At 35.9% G+C, this 18,086-nt stretch overlaps 1 protein-coding gene across 1 annotated transcript in view; it reads right to left on the reverse strand.

Annotated features, from left to right (window-relative positions):
• Positions 1-391: 391 nt before the first annotated feature.
• Positions 392-18,086, reverse strand: part of LOC150110070 (uncharacterized) — a 76,755-nt gene continuing 59,060 nt past the window's right edge. Inside the window, exon 6 of the mRNA XM_090391079.1 lies at positions 392-2,161. Coding sequence (XP_090247205.1) covers positions 1,202-2,161 — 960 coding nt within the window. The 3' untranslated portion in view covers positions 392-1,201. The remainder of the gene's footprint in view (positions 2,162-18,086) is intronic.

Raw genomic sequence — 18,086 nt, forward strand, 5'->3', positions numbered from 1 at the left:
TTTTTCTAGAAAGATGGAAGGTAAGATGAATAGATATTTAGAAAGCTTGTAACTAGCAACTGATGAAGTCCACTAGAGTTTTTAAAAGGAATGCAATGTTTATGAAATCTTGGGAAGACAATATAGATTAAGTGGACATCTATGACAGGTTTTTAGTTTTTTTTTCCTTGAATTTAGCATTCCAAGAGAAGACTTCAGCCATGAGTTTATTCAGCAGGCTTACAGGAAAGAATTTTTATTTTATTTTTTATACTATACATCATTAGGGCTTTAGTTATAATTAGAGTGTACAGCTCTACTCAAACTTGCAATGTCATGATTCCATTTAGATGTTTCTACCATACAGCAATGTCTCTATAGCACATTAATAAAAGACCACATGATTAGTTTGATGAATTTCTTTACCAATGTGTATATGTGGCTTTGGTCAGGATTGTTTTGAAAGTTTGTTATAATTCTTTGCTATAGTTAGTCAACTTTATACACTTGTTTATACTGAAAATGGCTCTGATATATGGGTGGTGAAAAATTTTATGAATAAAGATTTCTTTTTTCACACAATTAAATCACTTCTATTTTATCTATTGGTTCCTTCCTAACCATAAATGAAAAAGTATGTAACAAAAGCAGTTTGTTGCTTGATTTATGACATGTGATATAATAATAAATTAAAGAAATGCAAAGATGTATTAGTATTGAAGTGTAAGTGAGACACTACCAGACTAAGTTTGTCCTACAGTATTCCTCAATGTAAGAAAGATTCAGACATGTTCAAACATTTGAACAAAGCCTCCATTTTCAAACTACTGCTGATTGACTTCAGTGAACAAGTACAAAAGGATAATTAATTGACAATAATGTAAAATTTTAGTATTATTACTGAGTAATTCATGATAAAATATTCCAAAATCTATGAAAAGCATTCATATATGTAAAAACAATAATCGATATGTAAAATTTTTTTGAATTGAAGAATTGGTTTAGCACCTCAAAATACAATTAGAATGCTTAAATTAATATTAGTTACAAATAAATAAATTTAAAAAAAGTTTTAATTTGACCAATGTAATTAAATGGTTTCCAGTGTTGTCACAATTTGCTGTTGTTTTTTTTTTTTTTTTCCTGCACTTGCATTTGAGATACTGCACACAATCCAGCATGCCCAGTTACGGATTTATAGAATGGGTGGGGGAGAGCTCTATTAATTGTGGGCAATAGTAGAGAGGCTACTGTGAATATTTATATTATCGCTAGAATTGGATATTACAGAGTTATCCACTTCGTGGACTTCAACGCTAGCATCTACGGAATTTTCTTCTTCACTTTCACCTTTTAAAGAAGACATAATGGTTTTGTTCAAAGAATGAAGCAGCTCTGCTCCTAAAAGATGATCTGGAGATATTTCTGAAATCATTACTTCCATTTCCCCTTCTGCATTTACAGGTTGAGGTTTATTTTTTTGTTTTCTGTCACCAAAATGTGATTTCATATGCACCTTTAGTTCCTGTTTCTCAATAAAAGCTTTCCCACATATTTCACAAACTTGTTCTCGCTTACCAATATGTCTTTTAATATGTTTCCACATATTACAGTTGAAGAGAAATGCTTTGCCACAGTATTTACAGATATGCCGTTTAATTCCTTCATGAAAATCTTTATGAGCTCTAAATGTACTTTTTGCACGGAATGATTTGTCACAAAGATTACATTTATAACGTCTAACATCACTATGAACATTCATATGAGAATTCAAAGACTGTTTTCTTTTATAACATTTACCACACACCTTACATACATGGGGCCTTTCATTTGAATGAATGATGGGATGTTTGACGTATGCACTTCTGTTATTGAATGTTGCACCACAAATGCCACACTCATATAATTTATCACCATGGATTTCCATATGAGCTTTCAAATTACCCTTTGTCCTATATGCATTCCCACAATGTTCACAAATAAATTCCTTTCCAGATGTATGAGAAAATAAATGTGTTTCCAGATTATGTTTAGTGATAAAACTCTTGTTGCATATTTCACAAGTAAATTTCCTCTCCGGCTGGCTATGGATGCGGAATACATGATTTCTTACTGCAGTCTCACTTCCAAGCTGTTTTCCACAAACAGAACACTTATATGGATTATCTTCATTATGAACTAACTATAAATGAGAAAAATAAGATATATAAACAATCAAAAATAATTTATATACATAATTATATTTAATACTATAACTGACTTGTGGAAATTTCCACAAGTCAGCTCTGCATTTGCCATTAAAGCTTCTCTACCAGAATTTATATATATATATATATATATGGTTAATAATAAACAGAAATGAGAGAACACTATTTGAAATGAAAGCCTTCTGCATCTAGTTTCAATAATGGGTGCAGTATTTTGTTCCATTATAAAGCAGCTTACATTTGCAAGCTCATACAGTGATGTATATTTGTTGTTGCGATTGCAGACAATTAACATATTATATAAATAATATAAAATAACAATTTGTAACTCGATGATGAAAGTTTATTTTTCACTTGGTTAGAGTATAATAAATTTAGTTTAATGTTTTATCCAAGTGTGAGCAAACAAAGTTTGCGCCTGAAAGTATCTTCAGGACTGGGGTAAGGTGGTACAACACCAGGACACTCCTTGCAAAGGTGGAGCAAGCTACCAATACTCCTATCTCAGTATCTCCCATAATGCAAAACACATTGCCTTGCGGATATGTCTAATGTTATGCATTAAGGGTGGCACACCATTTGGCAACTCCTATAGGTAGAGATGACCTGCTAATGCTTCTGCCTGGTATCTCCACTTGGGCCTGGCTCCCACCGAAGAGACCTCAATAAAGGTCGAAACTAGTCTGGGCTGTGGCCCTTCCCTTAATGCATAACATTAGACATATCCAAGGAGATGTGTTTTGCATTATGGGAGATACTGAGATAGGAGTGTTGGTAGCTTGCTCCACCTTTGCAAGGAGTGCCCTGGTGTTGTACCACCTTACCCCAGTCCTGAAGATGCTTTCAGGCGCAAACTTTGTTTGCTCACACTTGGATAAAGGATTAAACTAAATTTATTATAAACAATTTGTAACAATTAACATATAAAATAAGTAATATAAAAATGAAGCATGTAAAATAATATGCTTAAAATGGTTGATGATATTTTTCATGGGAACATCCACCAAATATACCCATTTTTCTTTGAACTGTTTGTTCGATCTTTGGCTGCAATTTGTCTCTGAAAGGTTTTGTTGTGTTCTCAATATATGATTCAGCTAACAAATATAAATTTTTTAATTATAAATAAATGATTGAAATCTACAATAGCATCCTATAATTATAATTTATGAATTATAAATTTGTATGCCTCTGTAGCTCATTTGGTATTGTCAATGTCCTTTGGTAAGAAAGATCTGGGTTTGTATCCCTCCCAGGACAGGAAGAACCTTTATCAGGGCTTTTCAACTGAACTTGAGTTAGCTAGTCTCATATGGAGTTACGAGGATTTTTCATCTTGCAAAACAGGCAAACTGAGTATATCTCACATAACATATAGACAGAGCACACACAGGATTAACTGATCTATCAGAAGCAGTAATCAGTTCCAAAGATAGTAGGTTATTTGGTTATGACAGGTTATTGAGCCCAAAAAAAAAAAGGATGATGGGATAGAATATGGACTATCCTGAAATACAATATTTGCTAACTATCAGCTGATGAGTGACTCCATAATATAAAGACATTAACTAAGCTTTGGAAATCTATAGGCTATGGGTTCAAATACCATTGTGACATGAACATCTGTGGCAATCTTTAGATGGTATTACTGTTGGTTAAAACAATACTCTGCTTAAATTAAAGATGCCAAGAAATTATATTCTTGGTTTAATCCTTTATTCAAGTGTAAGCAAACAATGCTTGTATGTGAAGTATCTTCATGACTGGGCTACTTGTATATAGATGTTAATGACTTTCAACCTTTATTGAGGTCTCATCAGTAGCAGGCAGGCAGGCAGACAGAAGACAGACAGACCTAAGGTTTAAACTTTGAACTTCTTTGGGAGATGGACCGAGTCCTTGACTCTTTATCCCTTCATCTGATATTGGCTTGTGTGTGAGAGGATTATTGTGGGTAATTTACCCGCTCATTGTGAGCATTGTAAGCTGTATTAGCTGTCTCTTGCAATGGCAGATTTTGGTTTTTTGTGTTTGAATTGATCTGAGAGTTCGTAGTCCGCTGCCTGTCGAATTAGCTGATTTGGGTGATTGTCTGTGAGTGCAAAGAATTTTTCTGTTATGCCTGTCATGTACGTATTGATATCTGGAAGGTTAGCTTCTTGGTGTAACTGGAGGTTTCTCATGAACCAAGGGGCATTAAATGCCATTCTGTGGCATTTGTTCTGGATCGTCTGTAATCTGTTGATGTTGCTTTGAGCTGTGTGTGCCCAGACCCAAGGTTGAAGAAATGCAGAAGTCATATGTTTCTTATATACAAATAGACAACAGGTGTCACACCTTATTATTAAAATATTCTGTCTTTTATTTTTATATTCTCAGTTTAATCCTTTATCGAAGTATAAGCAAACAATGTTTGTGCACAAAGCATCTTCACGACTGCATATAAACCAAGAATATAATTTCTTGGCATCTTTAATTTATAGTAAAACCAAGTGAAAAAAACTTTCAAAATCTATCTCTAATCTAGAGTATATTAATAATAAAGTGTGACACCTGTCATCTACTTGTATATGTGAAATATATTACTTCTACATTACTTTAAATTGGTATCTCCTCTGGGTCTGGTTCCCACTGTTTTTTTTATTTTTATTTACTGCAAATGTGGAAAGTCTGCTGAGGTGGTTCTGTGACCCCCTGGGCAGATGCTCTTCCATGGGATATGTGTATCTCTGCTCAGCAGCAGGGTGGGCCTGTCACTGAGTAGAACCACCACTGAATAATGAGTTAGATGATCCTTCAGGTCACTCAGTGTTAGGTGATCTGTGAGTTTTTTGGAGAAGTATCCTTGCACTTTAACATACCTCAATAAAGGTTGAAACCAGTTATGTACAGTGGCTCTTCCTATAGTATTATACACATCTGAAAAGGGTGCGTGCTTAGCATTATAGGATACTAAGGTGAAGTTATTAGCCTCTATATATAAGTAGCCCAGTCGTGAAGATACGTCATGTGCAAACATTGTTTGCTTACACTTTGATAAAGGATTAAACCAAGAATATAATTTCTTGGCATCTTTAATTTATAGTATAGTCAAGTCAAAAAAACTTTCAACAATACTCTGCTTAATTGGAAACCATAAAGTGGTTCCCCCTGATAATAAATGACCCCAGAAAATGCACACACCTACTTGCCATATATAGTAGAAAATAGCTGTTATCCCATCTAAAAAGGGTAAAGCAATTTTTTGAAAATGCATACTGTATTGCAAAATATGCTGCAGACTCTTCTTTATATGTTATAATATGAAACTTGGTGAAGATTCAAAAATATAAACATTGAAAAATTCACAACTATATCACATGATCTCTTTAAAACAATGTACACCGAGTGGTCAGTTTATTTGGTACATTGCCATTCACGCAGTGTATCACTTCATCAGGGACTGTAGTACATCTGTTCTCAGATACATAAAGCAAATGAACAGATGTGAGGGCATGTGTGTGTGTGTATGTGTACACACACGCAGGAACACAATTCAATTTGATGCAATATTGGGCCAAAAGTATAGCCTTGGTAACTGAGCAGCGAGATAGCCAGTACACCTGATGTGCTGGTGCAATATCAGAAAAAACTCACCTCTAAGGTTGTTTGTGCACATCTCATGAGAATAGCTCAGAAAACATCTAGCCAAAGAGGCAATCCTATAGCTGAAGACAGCTTGCTGATATGAGACAGATAGTGGAATGCTTTCAGTACCATGCAAGTCCATATCTTGATAAAGTGACTGTTCTGAGGGCTAAATGTATACTACTATTAAGTAAGTGTACCAAATAAAGTAGTCCCTGTACATTTTTTTTTACTATTGTTGGGGTCGTCCTATCTTGCTGACTGATCCAATTATGATGGTTAGTTGAACTTATCCTAACTTCTTTAAATTTTGTTTTTTATTTGTTAGATGTTGATTGATACTGATCCAAATATAAAAAAATTTATATTATCCTGTGCCACCTTATGTTCAGATTAGTCTATATAATATAGAGGAATCAATCATCAACTAATGTTTGCACTCTAACTTTTGTACAGGCCGAGGTTAATATTATCATTTAAGAAGGCTTCTGCTAGGTCCGATAAATTTTTATGAGGGGTGCAGATGAAAGAAAATCAGGCAAACATCAAATTGAATTTAATAAAACAAAACATTTAATGCAGGGTTACATAACATGTATATCTAAGTATAACTTTCTAAACAAGATAATGCAATTGAACAAATCGAAAATATCTCTGAGATATAGGTAGCTATTCAGTTAGGTCTTAAGATTAAGGCTACAAATCTTAGATCTTATTATTCAAGACATAAGTACTTGTATCACAACTTTATTCTATTCTCTATTCTATGAGACAAATCATAACATCTACACATTGATTTAGTTCTAGTGCTTAGAATAGATACAATGCATTAGGTATCAAACTTTCAACTCTCGGTTCTCTATATTCTGCCAATTAATAGAAAATAGTTCTCACAATTCAAAGTTCCAGAATTCCGATAAATATTTTTATAGTTGCAGTTCTCTAATTCACTTCTATTCTATAAACACTTAATTGAATCACAGGGCAGTTATCAATTCAAAGGGGGGGGGGGGAACACTTTAGTGCTTCATTCTTTCGACTATTTAAAGTTAAAGGCCACAGCTAGGGATAAGATATATTAGGCGGAACTAATTTACATTTGCTTCACACTGGATGTAAAAAGGATAAGTCTTAGGTTACAACTTCAGCACATTGAATTCACTTAGGCACATTTTAAAATTCCTGTTAACTAATTATCGTGAGGAAACACAATTCAAATAAATCTTCACTATGTTAACTGAAATATTAAACACTGAGCTACATAAGTCTTGACACATTAGATTTACGTCATGTACTAATTCCTTATCTTCCGCTATGTATTGACTTCAGCTCTGGAACCTTCTTCCCTCTAATCATTAGAAATCTATCGTGATATCAGAATTCCATAGAGGTAGTTTTTAATGCCTATTTATTCCCGGTCCTTATCTTGTCGATTTTTCTGCATATCTCCACTCGCCCTTCGTAACTCATGACCAATCTCCTCGTTGTCCCTAAGCTTTCTTCTCTTGTTTACTTTCGTTTTCCAATTCTGCATTTATTCTTCCTGCCAAAATCCGGTTCTAGCGAGTTCAGCTTACATCTACATGCTTCTCTTCATATCATAGCCATTCACGTTCTAAGCACGCGATAACTAAAAACAACTCCGTTTCTCCTTTACTAGCCAATCAAATTCAATCAGAAGAATTACATAAAATCATATCAGCAGAATTCCATGTATTTACATTCTCTTTCAGAAATAACAAATAAGGTAATAATCCGTAGTTTACATAAAATATATTTTAAATATGATAAATACAAATTCTTATAATATATATATATATATATACACACACACACAGCTTCTTATAATATTAATACAGGAATAAATAAAATAAATTGAGTGACATTATAATACAGCCCTTTCAGCACTAATACATATTCTAGATTAAATAATTAAACAATAATAAACAAACTCAAAGTAATGATATGAATAATAATTTACGAGCAAGAAATTAACATCAAATAATATTTACAAGTATTGCTGAAGTTATGGCAGATTATGTTAAATGTGAATGAAGTGTTATAATTCTCAAATATCTTCATTCACAATTTAACAACTATCTAGCTATGGGTATATAAGAAGCTTTTTCATTCATGCTCATTAACACATCAATCCTAGGCACAGTACAAATTGTATTGTTTGATTCTTGCCTATGGACTGGGAATGAACAAATCATCTTGCACTTCCGGTTGGTCATCATCATCAAGCAAGCGAAGAATCATCATATACACTTTCTAGAGAAAGCTAGAAAACTATTCTACTAAAAAAACTTCAAATTGATGATATCATATTGCTATTATTAAAATGGGTGTCTCTATGGAGTCAGAAGACTCATTGCAGGGAGACCCTAAATTGACAAAGCAGCAATTATTCATACAATACCTATCATATCTCTCCTTAAACTCATTCACAGACAAAACGCTTGCAACTCTGGCAATGCATTCCACCCATTCACTACCCTTCAAACAAAAAAATCTAGTTAACACTCTTGCTAACCACACTCTTACACAATTTCCATTGATGACCCATCATTCTCTCCCCTCCTGCACTGCACCGAAAAAAAGTCATTAATGTCAATCTTATAAAATCCCATTAATAACTTATAAGCTTTTATCAATCTCCTCTCTTATGCCTACAAGCTAGTTTTTCGAGACCACAGACCTTCAATCTATTCTCACAGGAAGCATTCCACAGACCTTCAATTTATTCTCATAGGAGATCTATTGTATTCATCTATTTCACAGATCTGCCATGATTTTTGCACTGGCATCTGGAATCCTCTCCACCAAGGAATCCAGGCGACTAGATCTGTATACAACAGTCCAGATGTGGCTTTATTAATGCCTTATAAAGTGGACCAATAACTTCCCTATCCCTGCTGTAATTTTTTTGTGCTGTTTTAGCCACCTTTGCAATATGCCATGTAAACTTCAATTCTCTGTCCACAATCATCCCAATTCCATTGCCGCATCACCTTACACTAAGGTGATTTTACCACATTAAACTGGTAGACATTTAATTTTGCCCTTTTCAGCCATTTAAGTCATCCTGTAAGATTTCTACATCACCTTCATTGACTGGCTCCTCCCAGTTTTGCATCATCAGCAATTGTGGATATTTCCTGTCAATTTATTTCCAATATCATTAATGTACAAATTAACAACAGAAGACCAAGTACTGAGTCCTGACAAACACCACTAGTCACCTGATTTCTCCTGTACTTAACTCCTCCATACACAGTACATTGACAAATGTGTAAAAATATGACCAATTGAAGCAGAGAGAACATGTTATTACAAGATCAAGTGAACTATTGCCAGATGTGCAACATTTGCCTAGCATGACCTTGAAAATTTTTTCACTCAGTTTATACCATAAATTAAAGATGCCAAGAAATTATATTCTTGGTTTCATCCTTATCCAAGGCATATGCAAACAAAATTTGCATGTGAAGTAACTTCATGACTGGGCTACTTGTATATAGAAGCTAATGACTTCACATCAATTGCCTTAGTATTCCTAATGAAAGGCGCATATCCTTACGGACAAGTATAATGCTAAAAATATGATTTCTGCATTACTTCAATCTTGATATCTCTTCTCGGTCTGGCTCCAACTGATGAGACCTCAATGAAGGTCAAACCAGTCTGGATAGTGGCCCTTCCCATAATGCATAGCATTATACATGTCTGTAAGAATATGTACCTTGTATTATGGGATACTTTAAGGCAGGGTTTCCCAAACTGTGTTCTGCAGAAGGTGAATAAGTGTTCTGCAAGAAGTTCTCCTGGAATTTGCCATTTTAGTTTTCTAAGCATTTTTCATGAATAAATATTTTATAGTGGAAATATTCCGAGAAGAATAATATTCGTGAATATGTTGAAAATCTTAGACCCAGAATGCCTAATAACATCTATGTAGCAAATGTTAGTGACAAAGCCTGTGTATTTTTAAACATGGAAGTATTCGTGTGAATTATCGCTAATTTTAACACATCGAAACCTTTCAACATTTGGGAAGGGGAATGCAGCTGTTTATGACCGGTCATAAAAATTGCCTGCAAGCAGATTATAACAATGGGCGGCATATCCTCTGTTCTCAAAACTGAAGGAAATGACATCTGTGTAGCAAATGTCAGTGACCAAGCGGCATATCCTCTGTTCTCAAAACTGAAGGAAATGACATCTGTGTAGCAAATGTCAATGACCAAGTGGCATATTTTTAAATATGGAAATATTCATGAATTATTGTTAATTTTCACATATCAAAATCTTTCAACAATCGGGAAAGAGAATACCGCTGTTTATGACCAATAATAAAAATTGCCTGCAAGCCGATTACAACAATGGGCAGCATATCCTCTATTCTCAAAATTGAACGAAATAACATCTGTGTTGCAAATGTTAGTGACCAATCAGCAAGGAAGTATAAAGAAAATTTTTCCACTAAAACTGAAGATCAAGGTAGTCTGTATCCGGTTCTCAAATCCAGTAATACTGAATACTTTCTTCGCAAGTTCATATTGTAGGGTGAAAGTTTCGAAACCATAGTACCGTGATTTTTTAAAAGTAATAGGCCTGCATATTTAAATTTTAATATGAATAAGAGCCAAAAGATTTTGTTTGGTATTAAGAAATCTCTTATTGAAGGTGTTTGTGATGCAACAGATAGCGTGTCATCCACCACCAGCCTACAAAGCAATCTCTAGGATGTACAAAAGGAGGGGAAAACTACCAGCACACAGGAGAAAATTCTGCATTCACTCGTAAGTACTTATAATATTATAAATTTTTGATGATCAGAATGTGATATGTCAATGAAAATCAGCACAAATTAATTTAACGATGTTTATGTTTAACTGATGTTTAATTAATTAATAATCAATGATCAATTATTAATTAAAAAATCAGCTAAATTAACAATTAATTATTAATTAATGCATTACTAAATAACCAAGGTGTTCCGTGAAAATTTCAGGATTTGTAAAGTGTTCCGGCGTCAGGAAAGTTTGGGAAAAGCTGCTCTAAGGCAATTGATGTGAAGCCATTAGCCTCCATATAAAAGTAGCCCAGTTGTGAAGTTACTTCATTTGCAGTTATAGGTGGCCTGAAATGTAAAGTAGTATCTCTGGTGATAAGCGTTTCCCAAATCTTAGGAAGCTTAATGCAACCATATCTGTTAAGATTTGGTTGATTCCTGAGAGCTGCTGCTGATTCTAAGAATAGTCTTTCTCTTTTGAATTTGCTGTGGTGGAGATTGGTGGTTTTTTCCATGAGATCCTGTGGGTTGTATCCAAGACATGGTCAACCAGGCCTGACTGACCATAGTCATAGTTGCAGATGTATGACTTATGTTCCTCCAGGCGGATAGTAGCTGAGCCGCCTGTCTGTCCAAAGTATGCCAGTTTATAGGAACAGGGTACTTTATAGACTCCAGGCACTGAGAGAGGACGGAGCTGATCTTTTGTAGGGCAGATAAGAGTAGCAAGTTTGCAGTGAGGCTTAAATGCTGTGTGTAGGTTGTACTTTTTTTAAATTCTTGGCTATTTTTTTAGATGTGCCACGGATGTAGAGTATGGTGACGGCATTTCTAAACTCTTTTTGAAGAGAAGACCAGGGAATGGGGGAGGACCTGATTATTTTTTTAATGCTGTGATCGCTGTAGCCATTGGAGAGGAAAGTGTTGTGTATGTGGTCAAGCTCAGTTGTAAGGGCTGTTCCAAAGATTGTGGGCTCTCTTGGTAAGAGTTTTAATAATGCCATATTGTTGAGCAGGGTAGTGGTGGGAGCGTTTGTGTATGTATATGCCTGTGTGCGTGGGTTTTTTATATACCATGAAGGAAAGTGTACCGTTGGGAAGGCGTGTAACTAAGGTGTCTAGGAAGGGTAAGCAATTGTTCTTTTCCTTTTCCATCATGAACTGGATTCTTGGATGTAGGCTGTTGAGGTGACCAAGGAAGGCGTCTAATGTGTCTGGGCCATGAGGCCAAATAGAGAACACATCATCTACATATCTTAGCCAGATGGAAGTGGAAAAATATTTTTTTCTCATGGGAAAAAACCATGCTCCACCACAGCAAATTCAAAAGAGAAAGACTATTCTTAGAATCAGCAGTAGCTCTCAGGAATCAAACAAATCTTAACAAATATGGTTGTATTAAGCTTCCTAAGATTTGGGAAACGCTTATCACCAGAGGTCCCACTTTACATTCCAGGCCACCTACAACTGCCCTTAGAAAGTGCTCCACCTAGATAGGACTTTAGTGTCACCCACATGGTTGAGCTTAGTATTGTTTGTTATTTGTTTTTGTCACATTAGTTTTTTTGTAATCCCTGAAGATGTCTCGTTGACTGAGATGAAATATAGGAAGAATTAAATCCTGCTTTTAATCCTTTCTGAGTGCTGTATGCAATCCATTAAGCCTCCAACATGATGTCCTCACAGCAATTAAGCCTCTACACACGGATTCTAATCATTCATGGAGAAGATATAGCTCGCAAATCTAGATAATACGGTAAGTCAAAACTACAACTATCTAGGCAACTAAATAGGCTGGCCTTTTTAAAAAGATGTCGGGATACAAGAGTAATACCAAACTGTGTTAAGCTAAGATCAACTTCCACTCCAAAAAAGCTCTCCGCATTTATAACCACGCCAGCTTGGCACTACTGAGGGAACAAATCGCTGCTACTCGTGCCACCCTCTCCATGACAATGGCACCATTGGCTCCTTCCAATCAGAGCTCTCTGCTGTACTTAACCCTGAACATTAGGCTATTCTCTCTGTCATCTCGGAAGCTTCCGCACAGAAAGAATTTCAAAAAAATAAAAAATAAACATATCAAGAAATTTAACAACCTTTGTAAAGCCAAGCCACAACTGCAAATTCAACTGCTCCAGACAGTAGTTAATTTATCGTCCAAAAGGCTCAACGGCGATGCCGTCAGTGCCCTAAGCCTCAGCCACAATTTTGCGGTCACTCTGAAAGAAGTGCCGGAGCTTAATGTGATGTTTAACGTCAAACGCGTGATCTGTCGCTTAGCGCCGGAAATAGCAAACAACATCAGATTTGACTTCGCCAACATCCTCGCCTCCAAAAAGTAATTTATCGTCCTCCCAATGCACTGCTCTCATGAAATTACGAAAAGAAAAAAGTATCGTTATCACCAGAGCTGATAAGGGTAATGCCACAGTTGTTCTTAATGCCACGGAATAATACAATCAAAAAATGGAGATTATTCTCCGAGATCGCTCTACCTAAACCCCGCTAGAACACGACCCCACAATAACACAAGTTAAAAAACTAAAAAACTTACTTAAAAAAGTGTCTTCCTTGCCCCCGGAAATCACGAAAAAACTCAAACCTTTCTAACCCCCCCCCCCCACCAAAAATCCACAAACCCAATTCCCCACTAAGACCTATAGTAGATGCCACTAACTCACCTTGCTACAAACTGTCAAAACAGCTGGCCAACTCACTGACCCCCCCTCACTGGACTTTCCACATCCTATATAAAAATCTCTACCCATTTCAAAACCCTCATAGAAAATTTAACCTTAAATAACACAGACATATTGGTAAGCTTTGACATCTCCTCATTGTTTACCAATATTCCCTTAATTAATACCTTAACACTCTTAAAAAACGTTTTTCCTTCTGACATCTTAGATCACTTTTCCTTTGCCATCTATTCTGGTAATTTTTCTTGGAAGAACAAAATCTATAAGCAGATAGAAGGAACTGCATGGGTTCCCCCCCCACCAATTTTTATATGGAAGATTTTGAAAATCGAGCCATAGACTCATCCCCTCTCAAACCTTCCATCTGGCTAAGATATGTAGATGGTGTGTTTTCTATTTGGCCTCATGCCCAGACACATTAGACATCTTCCTCAGTCACCTCAACAGCCTACATCCAAGAATCCAGTTCACGATGGAAAAGGAAAAGAACAATTGCTTATCCTTCCCAGACACCTTAGCTACATGCCTTCCCAATGGTACACTTTCCTTCACGGTATATAGAAAACCCATGCACACAGGCAGATACATCCACAAACACTCCCACCACCACCATGCTCAACAATATGGCATTATTAAAACTCTTACCAAGAGAGCCCACAATCTTTGTTCCAGTGGAACTGCCCTTACAACTGAGCTCGACCACGTACACCACACTTTCCTCTCCAATGGCTACAGCGATCACAGCATTAAAAAAATAATCAGGTCTTCCCCCATTTCCCCAGCCTTCTCTTCAAAAAAGAGTTTAGAAATGCCGTCACCATACCCTACATCTGTGGCACATCTGAAAAAGTAGCCAAGATTTAAAAAAAGTACAACCTACACAAAGCATTTAAGCCCCACCGCAAACTTGCTACCTTATTCGCTCTACAAAAGATCAGCTCCTCCTCTCTCAGTGCCTGGAGTCTATAAAGTACCCTGTTCCTGTAAACTGGCATACTTTGGACAGACAGGCAGTTCAGCTACTATCCGCCTTGAAGAACATAAGTCATACATCTGCAACTATGACTATGGTCAGTCAGGCCTGGTTGACCATGTCTAGGATACAACCCACAGGATTTAATGGGAAAAACACCACCAATCTCCACCACAGCAAATTCAAAAGAGAAAGACTATTCTTAGAATCATCAGCAGCTCTCAGGAATCAACCAAATCTTAACAGATATGGTTGCATTAAGCTTCCTAAGATTTGGGAAATGCTCATCACCAGAGGTCCCACTTTACATTCCAGGCCACCTACAACTGCCCTTAGAGGGCACTCCACCTAGATATGACTTTAGTGTCACTCACGTGGTTGGGCTTGGTATTGTTTGTTATTGTTTTTATGTTACATTAGTTTTTTTGTAATCCCTGAAGATGTCTCATTGACTGAGACGAAATATAGGAAGAATTAAATTCTGTTTTTAATCCTTTCTGAGTGCTGTACACAGTCCAGTAAGCCTCCAACATCATAAATTACTATATATATATATATATAAAACTCTACTTTTTGTTAAAGAATCGCTAGCTTTTTTCCTTCGATACTCAACTTTCTTTTAATAAATGGAATACTGTTTCACAGTTTGCATTCTTTATCTATAAATACATGCTAATAGACTTTTAGTAGGTTATTTCTTGTTTTATTACCATAAGACCCTCATGAAGTCAAAGACTCATCTAGAAGGTCTCTTTGTCATACACACAGCTCTTCATACCACACCATAAACACACTCAAATTCTCTGCAGACACCACACTCTCAGGCAGGCAAGGTATTTCAATCATTCACAACTCTGCATGAAAAAAACCTGCTTCTAGCATCCTTGTTCACGCCCTCCTTATACAGCTTCCATGGATGACCTCTTGTTCTCACCTGATGTCCAATATTTTATGAAAAACCTCTTCAATACTAATCCCTTTCCAACTTGTATGTCTTTATCATATCATCCTTCTTCCTCCTATCCACTAGACTCTGTAAACTTCATCTTCTCAACCAAAGAGATGATGGACCTTTTCCATTATCTCTTTGTCCTTTTGAAAACCAGGTGACCAAATCTGTGCACAGTAGTCCATGAGTGGTTTAATCATGTGTGGATCCTTATACACTGGAAACATGAATCTCCTTACTTCTACAAGTCAGTGTCATCTACATCATTCCAAAATTCGTTCTGTTGCTCTCACATTTTGTCAGTGTCCCCTCTAAATTTTAGATCCTTATCTTATATCTTCCACTTACAATAATATATCCCCACCAAGAGTAAATTCTACATCCCGTCTTTGTTTACCAAATTTTAAAATCTTACATTTTGCAACACTGAACTGGCATCCCCACTCCTGTGCCCATTCACTTAATCTATTCAAGTCTTCTTGTAAGGCCACATCTACTCTACTCCTCATAGTTCGTCCCAACTTTGCATCATCTGCAAACAACTGAATATTCCCATCTAAATCCTTGCCAATATCGTTAACAGATGGCTTAAGCAGCAATGGCCCTAAAACAGATCCCCTGAGGCATACCACTAGTGACTTTCCTCTTTGGGATATTGCTCCCACATATACAACTCGCTGATACTATCAGATAGCCAATCTCCAATCCAATGCAGTAGTCTAATATTCAGCCTCATCCACTCTGGTTTGATTATCAACTTACCATGTAGTAATCTATCAAAAGCCTTTGCAAAATCTAAGTATACTACTGTGTATCCATCTCTGAAGCAGTCATTTTATTGTAATAAGTAAGTAGATTACTAAAACATGACCTCCCTTTAGCAAATCCATGCTATCCATCAATGATAATACCATTGCTGTCAACCCAATTCTGGATATCGTGGTTCTCAACAGCCTCTCCAACACTTTAATCACAACAACCGACACACACAGATAGGTCTATAATTTGATGCTTGAGTTATATCACCTCCCTTATGAAGCAGCACACTCTTGCCTTCCTTCTGCTCCTTTGGAACTTGACCTGGTGCATGACTCATATTAAACAAATATGTCAAGGCAGATATCAACTCCCTGGGACATTCCTTCAAAATATGTGGTGATATATTATCAAGTCCTACAGTCTTATTTACATCAAGTTTGCTTAATTCCCCATATACCTCTTGCTCACTTACAGTCAGTCTCTCCTCCTCATCATCATCAGCTGCTCTCAAACTCTCCATGATGTCACATTCTTGTGAATATAACATCATTCACTTTTATGAACTGTTCATTAAATATGTCAACTATGTCCTCTGCAGCAGCAGTAACAACCCATTTTAAGCAGAACACTGGTAGTTCAGCTGGCAAAACACAGTCAAATGTTCCTCCAAGGAAAGTTTTCTTCTATGTAGCTCATTATATATTTCAATAATGTTCTCTCCTCCCCTTTCTTTCTTTCATGTTGGGTCCATAAATGAAAGGCCAGGTGCACAACCTATAGTAAGTTAGTACCAAGTATGGGAATATCTATTATGTATCTATATTACAAAACTTCCTATTTGTCATATACAATGGCTACAAAATAGGAAGCTAGAGTAATTATTTGGACAATAGATCAAGTGTTAACTAATAAATATTTATTAAACTTACTAGTTTCACCAAACTTTAGCTGATGGCATCTTCAGGATACAAGCACTTAGGTTAAAAAACATTACACAAATATGAATAACTGTAAAATTCTGAATTTTACAGTTATTCATATTTTGTAATGTTTTTTAACCTAAGTGCTTGTACCCTGAAGATGCCATCAGCTAAAGTTTGGTGAAACTAGTAAGTTTAATAAATATTTATTAGTTAACACTTGATCTATTGTCCAAATAATTACTCTAGTTAGATGATCAAGAAAATAAACATTCATTATGAAAAAATAGGAAGCTGTTCTGAAACCTAACAGAAGAATTACTTGATTTTCCATTTGCCTTCCTAGTGGTCTTTATTTGTCTCCACCTTTCTTCTCACTCTACTTTTTTCAGTCTTCTCAAAAAGAACATTGGCCACCCAAACTCCTTAAAATTCAGCTCATTTTGTAGAGAGAATATTAGACATCCAAATCAAGTGATGATATTTTATTTCCAGAAATATGGTTTAGCTATGGACATCCCAATATCACCTCATCCCATTTACACAAAAAATGTGAAGAAATTTTGTCACAAGCTGCTTAAAATTTCACATATGGCATTGCATGGAAACATACTACAAGATTTGGAATATTTCCTTAATGTCACCCTAAAATTAAATTTAGTTCACACATGAACTGAAAAAAGACAATAAACTTTCAGATGTGAACTGTAGACTAAAATACACAAACATTATTCAAGAAAAAATGAAAGAATTTGAGAACAGGCACCAAACCTTGGAGATTCAGTGGCAAGCTCTGAAGAAAGCATTGATTGATTCAGCTAGAAGGCATGTGGTGAGGTTATCTGCAAGGATAGAAAAATCAGAACTCTGTAGTGGACACAGGAAGTTAAAGAGGCAGTGAAGCAAAAAGAAAGCATATCAAAAGTTCTTGGTAAATAAGTCAGCTTGTGCTCTTAGAGAATACATACAAATGTAAGAAAGCTAAACACTGTGTAAAACTAGCTAAACAAAAGTCATGGGAAGACTTTGGTAAGAACATAGAAAATAAATATCAAGAAGGTGACAAGATACTCTGGAGGCTCTTGAAAATGCTCAAAAATGGAGAAAAGGTGCTGTAAAAGGAATTCGAGATAATAAAGGTGACATGAAAACTGGAGAAAAAGATATCCTTG

Source organism: Typopeltis vanoorti, chromosome 1 (assembly GCF_054136105.1).
Source record: "Typopeltis vanoorti isolate ZY-2024b chromosome 1, IOZ_Tvanoo_1.0, whole genome shotgun sequence".
In the NCBI taxonomy this organism is placed as follows: Eukaryota; Metazoa; Arthropoda; class Arachnida; order Uropygi; family Thelyphonidae; genus Typopeltis; species Typopeltis vanoorti.